The following is a 12018-nucleotide window of genomic DNA, read 5'->3' on the forward strand; positions in this document are numbered from 1 at the left end:
TGTTGCTAATGTTTAAAATGCAATCTGAAGTGCATATGTTATTTTAAAAAACAACACACAACATAAATTGCAAATTTTAAAAGTTTAAGGAAAAAAATAAAAAAAAAACCTAGCAGAAGCATTTGCAGAGAAATGTGGATCTTTGGGGTTTGTGGATATGCATAGTTTTGCAGCATGAAAGCTGAATATGTTACTCTTTAATTTTTTCCTGTTTAAAACTGGGTATGTCTAAAGGAAAGACAGTTCCTTCTGGACTGGCTCGGGTGCCTGTGATAAGGTAACAAACCCAATACACATACGAAGGTAGTGAAAACCTTTTGGATTGTCACTGAGAATAGGAAAGGTGAATGTTGACAAGATTTCAGATATTTTTTTCCTGGGACTGAGGGGAACTGAAGTTAAAAATAAAGTCCTCGTATGGTCAACATGTTGGAGGAAATTCAAAGACTCTCATAAAATAAACATATTTTAAGAAGTGTTTTGAATTTCGCTGTGTAATTTCTGGCCAACAGAAATTACAGTTGTATCTTTGGAGGGACTTTATGTCAGATCAATGGTTATTATGCAAAAAAAATAAACTAAAAACTTGATGCCTTAACCCGTTCAGCTATTAAAATGCAAACATGAAGTGCAGAGCTTTTCTTTAGGTTCACTACTGGAAAACTTTGCTCCACTGTGTCACGATTATAAATTATTTGGGTTTGATGCTACAGGGGAGAGGTAAAGTTTTCCTTGATAAACTAAAAGTGCAAAGCATCACACACTTTGGCAAAGGAATTTCTTCAGTAGTTTTTAAGAAATACAACAGTTTCTGTCCCAAAAAAATAAAGGGAATTATCTAAAGCATCTGTATAAGCTAAAATATCCCAGCCTGAAGCTGCACGTTGTTCCTGGGTTATATTTAAGTGCAACCTTTGGAGTCTTAAAGCCAAAGGAGAATATCTGCTCTGCCAGGTGACGCTGTGCATCTGGGTGTATGTTCACATACATCCAACCACATGCCCGTCTGCCCTGGTTCTGCTGCACCATTATTAAGAAAAGCCGTCCATACTTCCCCATGTTGTTACACGTGTCTGTCTGCTGATTATAAAATGTGTTAAACAGTATTTAAAAAACAAAAAAATGCAGAGCTGCGCTTTGATTTATTCAGCGAACAAAACATATGCTCGCTGTTCTGTTCTATGTAATTCATATGATCAATAAAATTTTCTTTAAAAAGAGCAACTTTGGCATTTAGAAGGATTATGCTGTGAAGGAAAAAAAACTACCACGTTTCACTCTTGCTACACATAGTCAACCTCAGGGCTCTTGCACCAAAGTAAGTTTTTGGCTCACTGGTGTTTCTTTTTGTCTATTTCTTATTTCTCCTCTTCAGGGTTGAAGCTGTGTATTGTGGCTGTTATCCACTGTGTCCCAAAGCTTTGGTGTACCCAGAGATATTTCCAGGTAGCTGCTTTAATTGCACATTTTTTATTATTTTATTTATTTTTATTTTTTTTTCTAAAATGTAATAACGTGATTCAGGCTAAAATACAAAGTTTGAGAAGAAACTCAAGCAAAAGCAATTGTTTATTTGGCAAGCCAACATGTTAGTGTTAAGGAAAATTTTATGTGTTTTAATACATTAGACAAAGTTTATATTTGCCATCTGTTCTTTTAAGATAACACAAAAGCAAGTTTTGAAATAGCATTGTTAGCATACACAACCCGCAATGATAGATTTTTGTTAGAAGGTCAGTGATGCTGCAATGGTTTGCAGATTTTTTTTTGATACAGGAGAAAAAAAAAATTAAAAAAAAAAAAGAACCAAGGCCTGAAAATCACACCAAATTATTTAAACAATTTAATACTTAATAGTATGCAACTGTGATACAGGGTACACACTAATGTAGTACCAGTTCTTTGAAAAATCTCATCACTAAATGTATCACATATGCATTGTGTTACATTAGAATAATGTATTTTAATCACCCAAAGGAGATGTCTAAACAGCACAACTACACAGTCTTATTTAGCATTAAACATCCTTGTGAGCTGAGGTAACCTTATAAAATCATGCTTAAATAATGTAAAACATGAGGCGGCACAGAGCAATATGCATTTTTAATTAGTAAAGTGACTAATATCGAGTGTGTGCTTTGAGGTTTTTGTTTCATTAAAAATGTATCTGTTTTTCCTGCAGCTGAATATCTGTATTCTACACCTGAACAGCTTTTTAAAAGGCTTCAGAATTTCTGCAAGAGACCAGATATTGTGAGGAAACATCTCTATAAGGTAGTTGTTCAGAATAGTTTTACTTGATATAATGCCACGTTGAAGTACAAAGGAAAAAAAATCCTTAAAAAAACAACATTTAATTAACATACTAATGTTTAAAGGAAACATGCTAGGGAGGGATATTAGTCGTTACACTAACAAGGATTAATTAAACTAGATGCCAGTTGTATTAACCTAGGTCTTATGAAATACGTGCACTTAATGCATGCTACATGCTTTTTTTTAATTTATTGTTTTCTAAAATGACTGTCCTTTACATTTGGACCCAAGAGGCTTATAAAAATGAACCTGGATTAATGCAACTCATTAGTTTAAAAGGAAAATAAAAGAAAGATCCTACAGTTATACTAATGAGGATAAGCCTACCTTCCGATCCTAATTTAATCTTCAGTCCTCAAAAAATGCAGGTGACTGGTATCAGGTAAGATGGCTCTCTTAAAAGATGGCTCTTTTGCAGTTCTTGGAATTATTTTGATAAGTATGATTACTTTAACTCTTTACTTTTTTAAGTATGTTCAGCAGTAAAAAAAGTTCATCAGGAGCTGAATGTACAGGTATTTATCGTGTCCTATTCTTTGTTATCTATATAGAGAGGGTGCAGTTTCAGTGGCAGACTTTCCATTCAAGGTTTGATCGAGTGTTCAATGCTAGACCCGACTTTCACATTTTTAAGAGGTGTATTTATACTGCTAGGAGTCACACTTGTTTTTTTTTAATTACACGATTGTAGATGAAGTACTAAATTTTGTATTCTTCCAGTGAAGAGCTATTATTACAGGATGCTGCTTTTAGAAAAAGAACTGCTATTTTCTGCAGGCTGATACGGAAATCTACGGCGTTTTCTGACTTTCACGGTCCTGGCTCTGCCGTGGGCAGGTTGGATACAATTACCCCTGCATGACAGAGGTAGTTTAGGCTGGAAAAAAACCCTGAATTCAGCTGAAAGTCCTCAAAGGCTTGGGAGTGCAGAGAAATGCTCCTTGTGTTCCCCGTGCTATACAAATGTGGTCTTTTTAAGCTGTTCCCTGGCTGTCGCCGTCCGGGGCACGCTGTTAATGAGTGAGTCGAGTAATCTCCTTCTTAATTTGGAAGCTCATGCTGCCAGCAGACCTAACCTCATCTCTCCACCTTCCTCCCTCTGGGGACCAGAAGGTGTTGGGTCTTGCTGCGTCTCGTCCGCCGCTCTCCCCCTTCCCTCACACATGTAGCGGGAGGAGCGAGGGTTTTAGCCTATGGCTGACTCTTTTAGTGACCTAAAAATAGACGTTTACATAATGATACATCAAAGATGATGAGGTTTTTTTGCAGGAAACAGTTAAACTTCAAGGAAAAAAAAAAAAAAAAAAAAAGTAGAGAACCAAAAATGCAATTTAACACCCAATTTCAAGCTCATTATCTTTCATTGTCTATTAACTTGGCAATGGTTCAGAAGGTAGCTCATAATAGTTTAAAATGCTGACTGAACACTTCCAGTGTTTGGCATTACTTCTTGAGTCAATAGTATTGTGTAGTTATACATGGTGGCTTCAAAGGGAAAACAGTCCTTAAACATTTACCTTGACATTTCCCAATGCCTCAAGCTCAGCTAATAGTTGCCTTCACTCTGAGTAGATCATCTCTCTCAATGTGGATCTCCAGCTCCTAAATAGAGCCAAGGTGCCCTAAAAATGGAAATAACACACTAAAAATGCAAGTAACACTCTAAAAATGGAAACAACAGTAGAGCAAATACTGATAGCTAAAATGGGATGGCTTTAAAATACGTGTACACGCCCCATAAACAATCTGCTAATTTGCTGGAAGGGTTTTCCTTCTTTTAAACAATTCCTTGGGATGATTTAGAGGCAGAAGCTGAAGGTGTTTGTCCTACTCCTCACACATGGGCTTGTGCAGTGTTAACACTGCAGCCCCATTGGGATTTTCTGGGTGTTTGAAGTGAAGTTTGAAGTGTCTGCAACAGGTAATGATTGAGCTGAAGGGGAGATCGTTTTAAAATGAACAAAGCTGAGCCTAATCCAGAACCTGTGAGCACCAGAGAAAAGATCCCTGTTGTCTTTAATAGGCTTTGGATCAGCTCGGAGAATACTGTTAGAGTTGTCTTTTTGTACCTACGCCCACGTATGCTAAGTCTTCCTTTCCCAAGGATTCCATCCACAAAACCTTCTTAAAAAATGCTAGTGTAGATCTTTGGTGTTACTGCCATTTTGGTGGGAACTGCACTGCTGCTTAGGAAGCTGGAAAGAACGAAATCCTGAGGGGAACGCAGCACGTTCTCTGTGTTATCACTTCTTTTCAGATCAATATAATATTATCTGTTATATACAGCAGAATAAAAAAGGGACCCCAGCACAGTAATGTGTACTAACTAGCTACTTCTCTTTCAGAAAACTTCCTGACATGCTCCCTGCCTAAAATTCAGAAAGTAACTGTGAAGTCTTGAATGTAAAAATGCTTTAAAATCAAAGAGTGCCTTTCTCTACTGGTTGGGGATTCTGCTCCATAGATCAGGAAGTAATCATCATCAGAAGTACCTTGGGTTATCCTTTGACATATTGTTGGGGTTTTATTACTGAGGCTATCCATAATAATTAGACAGCAGTCTAATTAAACGGGCAGTTTATTCCTTCAGTTGTCCTCGGTGCTTGTGCTGACAAAGTTGGGAGCAATGGGAGATGAACGGCAGCGGGGCAGGCGGGTTAGGGAACTGGACATGGTGAATATCCCTGTGAAAATGCACAGACCAAGCCATTAAACTGCAGTAGCTTAACTCCACGAAGCAGACTCCTGCTGGCAGACTTTTCTAAGTGTCCATAATGTAAGCACCTATGGAAAGCTTTCCAAGTGATATATTACTTACCCTGCTTATTCTCACTGCACTCAGGGCTGGCGCATTTGCATTTTGTCATTGCCTTCCACCAGTCATTAGCAGAAGATGGAGATGAGAGGAAAACAAACCCCATTTGTTATCAGTTCCTTGTTCTGTTCCAGTTTTATGGAATCAAATGTTGCTCTCTGGTTCTGGGTATTTGTGGTTGCCAAAGTAAGTGCCAGAATGAAGCAAGTAACAACAGGGCATCGGTTTCCATCGGAGTACACCGTAGGACCTGTCAGTGTTTGCAAGCTCTTTCTTCCTAGTAGATTTAAAATTAAAAATAAAATAGGGCAAAGCATTTGTTTCTGCATTATTTTCTTTAAGTTTACCTTTCAGTTCCCTCACTTCACTTTCTTAATTTAAAACAGCATGTATAAAGAGTATACAGTGGAAAGGGACAAGAAGAGTTGCCAACAGCCAGGCATGGAAGGAGCTGACAACTTTAAATAATCTCTCCCAGCCCTCCCAGCTGAATGAGTGCTGGTTGACATGCGAAGCAGATTCCTGCTGGCAGACTTTTCTAAGTGTCCATAATGTAAGCACCTATGGAAAGCTTTCCAAGTGATATATTACTTACCCTGCTTATTCTCACTGCACTCAGGGCTGGCGCATTTGCATTTTGTCATTGCCTTCCACCAGTCATTAGCAGAAGATGGAGATGAGAGGAAAACAAACCCCATTTGTTATCAGTTCCTTGTTCTGTTCCAGTTTTATGGAATCAAATGTTGCTCTCTGGTTCTGGGTATTTGTGGTTGCCAAAGTAAGTGCCAGAATGAAGCAAGTAACAACAGGGCATCGGTTTCCATCGGAGTACACCGTAGGACCTGTCAGTGTTTGCAAGCTCTTTCTTCCTAGTAGATTTAAAATTAAAAATAAAATAGGGCAAAGCATTTGTTTCTGCATTATTTTCTTTAAGTTTACCTTTCAGTTCCCTCACTTCACTTTCTTAATTTAAAACAGCATGTATAAAGAGTATACAGTGGAAAGGGACAAGAAGAGTTGCCAACAGCCAGGCATGGAAGGAGCTGACAACTTTAAATAATCTCTCCCAGCCCTCCCAGCTGAATGAGTGCTGGTTGACATGCTGTCAGCTTCAGTTCCTACAGAAAAATCCTGCTCTCACTCATGCTTGTTTAACAGAGAAAAGAATTTGGCCCACTTTCTGACATTCATCTTCTCATTTCCATCACACTACAGAAGCTCACCTGCCTATGAAAAGACACATGGCGTGATTTTTTTCTTTCTTACACCACTGTAGAAGGAAGGCTGCTGAATTCAAAGGGATTAAACTGCTGTAAAATCAAATTAAGATCCCAGTTAGACCATAGACATGTGAATTGTTTCCAGTCTCAGGATTTGGCTGCATGGGGGAGTTCTAACAAAACTTTTTTTTTTTCTTTTTCCTTTTCTTTTCTTTCTGACTTGAGATAAAACACTGTCTTTAGTACTTCAAGAAAGCATGTAGAAGGGAAAACTGCTACTGGTCCAGCTTTAATATTTAGGCACAGCAAGGGAGGCAACATTCTCAGCCCAAGGATACGGAGCGCTGGACATGTGAGGGTGCAGGGCAGCCTCGTGCCAGCTGTCCCATCTGCCCCTCAGCCCTGTTGCAAGCAGCAGTAGCTCCTCATTGTTCTTGCACAGGCCATGGACAATGGATGACTGTGCCCTTATCCTTACCCACTCCCCAGCAAAACCCTCTGAGAAATTCCTTTTTCCCTAAGGATGCTAAGTGCTACTCTGGGTTGGCACGCGGTATGTTTAATACCATGGCTTTGGTAGTGATGGCCATCAGATAGACAGACACAGGTAGAAACAGGGTATTAAAAGCCTTTTTTTTGATCTTCTAGAGTTAGAGATTGGTCCTAACCTTGGACTTGGAGATTTTCTCTTCTCTAATAGCCTTTTACTAGTGAGTATTGCTAGGCTGTATGTAGTAGTTCCCAATTTAAGGGGTTGGATTAGATGACCTCTAGAGGTCCCTTCCAACTCAAACTATTCTGTGATTCTATACTATGATTGGACATTCAGGCCCTTGGAAACCCCTGGTTTTGTCTTTCATGGTGTCCTATAGCAATGTAGTTCATTGTGTATTTGCAGACAGTGTTAAAACATTCTCATCAGTTGTGTCAAGTCTCTTCTTGGTTGGGAGTTGGTCACCTGGAAGCAGAGGCTCCCCATCCGTCTTTTCTATGCCATTCACTATTTTATAAATGTTTGACAAACACTTGCATCATCCCAGTCTTTTCAGTCTCTCCTTGGGAATGTTATTCTATGTTTATAGTCTAATCTTTCATCATTCAAGCCATTTTGATGCTTGAGAGCTGGTTTTGTGTTGGTGTGATCATTGCATTATGGAGTGTTCCAGGCCATGGCACCAGTTGATACGATGTGCAGTATTCTGATAATTTTCAACCTGTTCCTTATGGAGCCAAACCTACTGTTTTCTTTTTAATGGGGAATGTATATTGAGCAGATGTTTGCTTACAGTGTTCTCCAGATCTTTTGTCCTGAGCTGATAAAGTTAATTTAGAGCTTTATAGGCTATGCAAATAGTACAAATATTTCCATGCATCCTGCTGGCTTTTCTGCTCATCAGCAGAGCATGTTAGCAGAGAAAAAAGGTGGTTGTGCCTCTACCTGGTTAGCACTGGATGCAGATCAGAAGGAGGTTAGATGCAAAAGTAGGAAACTTGTCTTCACTTCTTGAGATGCTCAGTTTCCAGTGAGCATAAATTAAAGTGGTTTCAGAGGTGGTCCAGGTCTACTTCTCAGAGATCCCCCAAGATCCCCCCTTCATGGGAAGGCTATAGCAGCCTGGGAGCTCTGGAGTGCAGCATGCTGTGTCTCTGCTCTCCCATCTCTGTTTCAGTGCTTGGGCATGAGATCTCAAGTAAAACTTGTATAACATAAAGGTTTTTTCTGTGAAAGAAAACTTTGGTTATTTATTTAGAACATAGACTCATGGAGTGATTAAGGAAGGTACTGCTGGAGGTCACCTGGTCACCTCTGCTCAAAGCAGCAGGATCCAACTTGAAATTTGGGGTAAATTGCTAATGGTCACATCTAGGTTAGATTAAAGTCTGACCATTTTTAATTCCCATACGTATGGCTGATAGAGGAGAAATCCAGGTAGCTGAGGAGGTTTGCACATGTGGGAAGATCTGCTGGACTGTGAAACACAATTTTAAACATTTTGGGTCAACCTTAGGTCTTCAAGTAAGACGTACCTTTGGTGGAGTAAGGTCTACTGGCTGATGTGGATCTTCACCATGGAAGAAATGAGCTAGCAGGTAGGCTGTTGAAGTTGCCTGCTAGGTCATTCTGGGATCCAGCCAGATCCATATATAGATCTGATACATGTCTATGTAGACATATATATGTAAGTATACACATATATGGACATGTATGTGGTCTGCACCTGAAATTCTCCGAGGGCTTGCCTTGCTCTTGGCTCTCTGAGGTATATAACCAGGGGATTGCAACTCTCTGGCTCGTAGAAGTTGGCTGCTCTTGTAGAGCAGGAAGAAAACAGTCATGAAGAAAGCAGTTATGTGTGTGTCTTTCAGCAGAAACAGCAGGACTTTGAACTTTGTATTTTAACAGTATTAGATAGCTTCCAATTTAGTTTTAGAAAGTAAATGAAAAGTGGCAGATGAACCACAGCCACTGCAAAATGGTAGCTGAAGAAATGGGAGAAATGGGTCAAAGGAAATAGTGCTGACTTTGAAAGAAAAGTTGCAAAAAGCATGAAAAATTCTTTTGTTGTCTTTTTTCAGTAAAGTTTATTCAGATTACTTGAGAAAGTCTGAAACTGTTTTCTTACTGTTTCAGTTGGTCAGTGTCTTCTGAACCATCCTATGCAGGGTACCCACCAACGGGTCTTGCCTAGGCTCACGTCCAGCACTTGATGTTTCTTTTGTTTAAAGACAGAAAGAATGAAATAATTTTTTAAAGGTTGATATAAAAAGCTGCAGAACAGAGTTGTTTGTTCAGGGAAATACTGTTACTCTCCTGAGGAGTTTTCCATAGCTCTGACTTGGGCCTCACAGTGCACCCAATCAGTGTAAACCTATTCTATCTTCTGCTGGTGGTTTCCAAAGGTGCTTGGAGTTGGAGAGTTGAGCTCCAAAAGTCATTACTGCAAGCTGCTTTCTGCTTTGACTCCTCCCCAGTACTCACACAGGGAAGGAGCTCAGTCACAGAGTAAAGCTGACCCGATACAGATTGACTCTGTAATTCACTCTCCTGTCCTGCCTGCCAAATCTCAGGTTTCATGTCTTTCTTTATTTTGTTAAGGTAATGTTTTTAGAAGTGCATAGAATATAAACCAAGTCAGTACTGTCTGCTTGAATACCAGATTCCTTGAAACAGCAGATCTGAATGGATTAAATAGTCCTTATTATGTTCTATATGTTAACTCTGAAGTCTAATGATTGCAGATACTAATTACATCCGTTCTGATCCTAGGATGCAAGAAATAAAATGTTGATTATATCATAAAGAATATTGTACTGCTCCAAACATCTTACAATGTTGCCTGTTCTTCACAGGGAGATCTTTCTCCATGTGAAAGCTTTGCTTTTCTTGATGATTTTGTCTCTTCCTGTTTAGGGACTATTGACCAAATCGTGTTATACTCCTTGAAAAAATGAGTGGCCAGACCTTTGCAGTTACCTCCTCAAAAAAAAAAAAAAATTGAGTTGAATTTATTCTCTCCAAGGTTAATTTAGAATAAAGCCCAGAAGTGAGAGGGACAGGTTGGTCCCCACAGGTGGTCACTGCTTGATGTGTCTACAAAGATCCCCAGTAAAGCAGAGAGATGTTTGATGGTGGAAACTCTCAACCAGGAGCAAATAACCTGAAGCTGCCAACCAACTTACCTGTCTTTAAACAAAAAAAGACAGCTGAATTCACCCCTGTTTCCAATGATGAGTTGGTGCTCTCCAACCAACTCCCTTCCACCCTTCCCAAAATCCCGGGTGTTGCAGAGCGTTTCGGCACAGAGACATCCCTTTTGTGTCCCAGCATCTAACGTGGCTTCGTGCACTGTTTTCTGCTTCCTCGCAGGGCGAGACGGCTGGGTTTGCTTGGGCAGCGCTCGGCGGTAAATTCAGGTCTCTGCTCGCAGCAGAACCGAGGGAAGATTTGTGACAGATGGGGCTAAGTCACAAACTTGCAGCCTCAGGCAGAATTGTGGAAGTTTCCAGAGTGTGCCCATATTTACCTGATCAGAGAGAAAAGAAAATCTGCAGAGGAAGCCGAGCCTGGCTGCTTGTCATAGCTGACACAGAGCCATCTGCCACAAACCTGTGGCGGCTTCAGATCTCCAATCCCTGCCACCACCCCAGCTCAAATTAAATACAGATTCTTAGAGACGTTATGATGGTTACACATGTCCTCGGCATCACATGCAGGAGACTGTTCAAAAAAAATATGTGGCCTGTTGTATAACCGCACTCATGTATCCCATATGTGGTGCCACATTGAGTTTCCGGTTGAATCTGTTTTTATCCTTTGTACTGGATGACATGGTGCCTGAATTCTTTCTTTTCGCCGACACGATGGCAGCCAAGCTGCAGCTTCAAACGCTCACACTTGGCTGAGTTTCTACCTAGGTTGCCAGGTTATCATTGGAGCCTTATTGTGTCCTCAAAGGGCCACAGGGCCTGAAAGGAGGATCCGAACACTGCTGGACTAATTGGGCAGCCATCTCCGGGTTGTTTGGAGGCAAAGGGCTGCTTTAGCACTTTTTTTTTTCTTCTTCTTTTTTTCTTTTTTTTTTGGCAAATTAATGACTCTCTGGCATGGGGGTTTTTAAGTGAAGGTATTAATAAGGGGTCTGGCAGGTAATCCCATGATTCGCGGAGTTACATTTGCATTTAATTAATCTTAAAGAAAGCTGAAAGATAAACAGCTGTAATTCAAACTAGCATGGGAAATATGCTACATGGTGCCATCTATCCGATAAAATGAAAGCCTAGACACTTGTTTTATTTCTCTCAAGGATGGAGAACAAACAGATAACAGTCAAAATACTTCCAATAAAAACCAGTAGCTGAAATGTAACGGCAGTTCATCAAGAATCTTCGCATCCAGTTACAAATACAGTCTTTTAAAGATAAATCACTTATGATTCCAGCAGTCAAGCTGCTATATTTGTTGATGTAAAATGTTTTGAAGATGTAGATTGTACAATAAATTTTTAATAAAGTGCCCACTGCAATTTTTAATTAGCATATCTCATTCATGTATAAGTGTGTACATCTATCTGTATGTTTATCACTATGCATATCCTTGTGTCAGAGTCAATGAATGCAATTGTGTCTTTATCTGATGAAGTAGAATCTGTTTTGCAAGTGATAATAAAACGTTACGCCAATTCCAGGATTTTCAGCTGCGCTCTGGGAAGAAGCAAGAAGAGGACTCTCAGTAAGGTGTTATGATGTGAAGCCTGGTAAGACCTCTCTTTGTGGATGGGGATGGGTTCATCGTACCTTGTATCAGGCAGTGAAGCTTCTTTCCCCATCCTGGCATGCTATCATCTGGCAGCATCTTTCCTTTGCCTGAGCTTTATCCACAGCAAGTAAAAGACACAGGCCCCTCCACACACATGCCTTTGTGCCTTCTGATGCCACCAAGATGCTGAACTGTCCTTTTTCAGTGGCAGCAAGAGCACACAGCACCTCTCTTTAAAATTACTCCATTAAGCAATCAAAAAACCCAAGGGACATCCAACGGTAAGTGTTCAGATATTTTCCTAGCACTGCAGAGTTGTAATTTTGCAGTGATCTTTTGCAGTTATCATCTGTCTTGTGTGCTGGTTCCTCCTCATTTTTGCTCAACCAAAGTCCAGCTTGGGTCTTGGG

At 40.0% G+C, this 12018-nt stretch overlaps 1 protein-coding gene across 2 annotated transcripts in view; it reads left to right on the forward strand.

Moving 5' to 3' along the window:
* GTDC1 (glycosyltransferase-like domain containing 1) overlaps positions 1 to 10683 on the forward strand; it is a 126303-nt gene extending 115620 nt beyond the window's left edge. For both annotated transcript variants that reach the window (XM_009997400.1, XM_009997401.1), the window contains 3 exons: positions 1376 to 1446; positions 2183 to 2274; positions 10220 to 10683. In XM_009997400.1, the coding sequence (XP_009995702.1) occupies positions 1376 to 1446; positions 2183 to 2274; positions 10220 to 10303 (247 nt within the window). In that variant the 3' untranslated portion in view covers positions 10304 to 10683. The remainder of the gene's footprint in view (positions 1 to 1375; positions 1447 to 2182; positions 2275 to 10219) is intronic.
* Positions 10684 to 12018: the final 1335 nt, after the last annotated feature.

Source organism: Chaetura pelagica, unplaced genomic scaffold (assembly GCF_000747805.2).
Source record: "Chaetura pelagica isolate M959 unplaced genomic scaffold, ChaPel_1.0 scaffold575, whole genome shotgun sequence".
In the NCBI taxonomy this organism is placed as follows: domain Eukaryota; kingdom Metazoa; phylum Chordata; class Aves; order Apodiformes; family Apodidae; genus Chaetura; species Chaetura pelagica.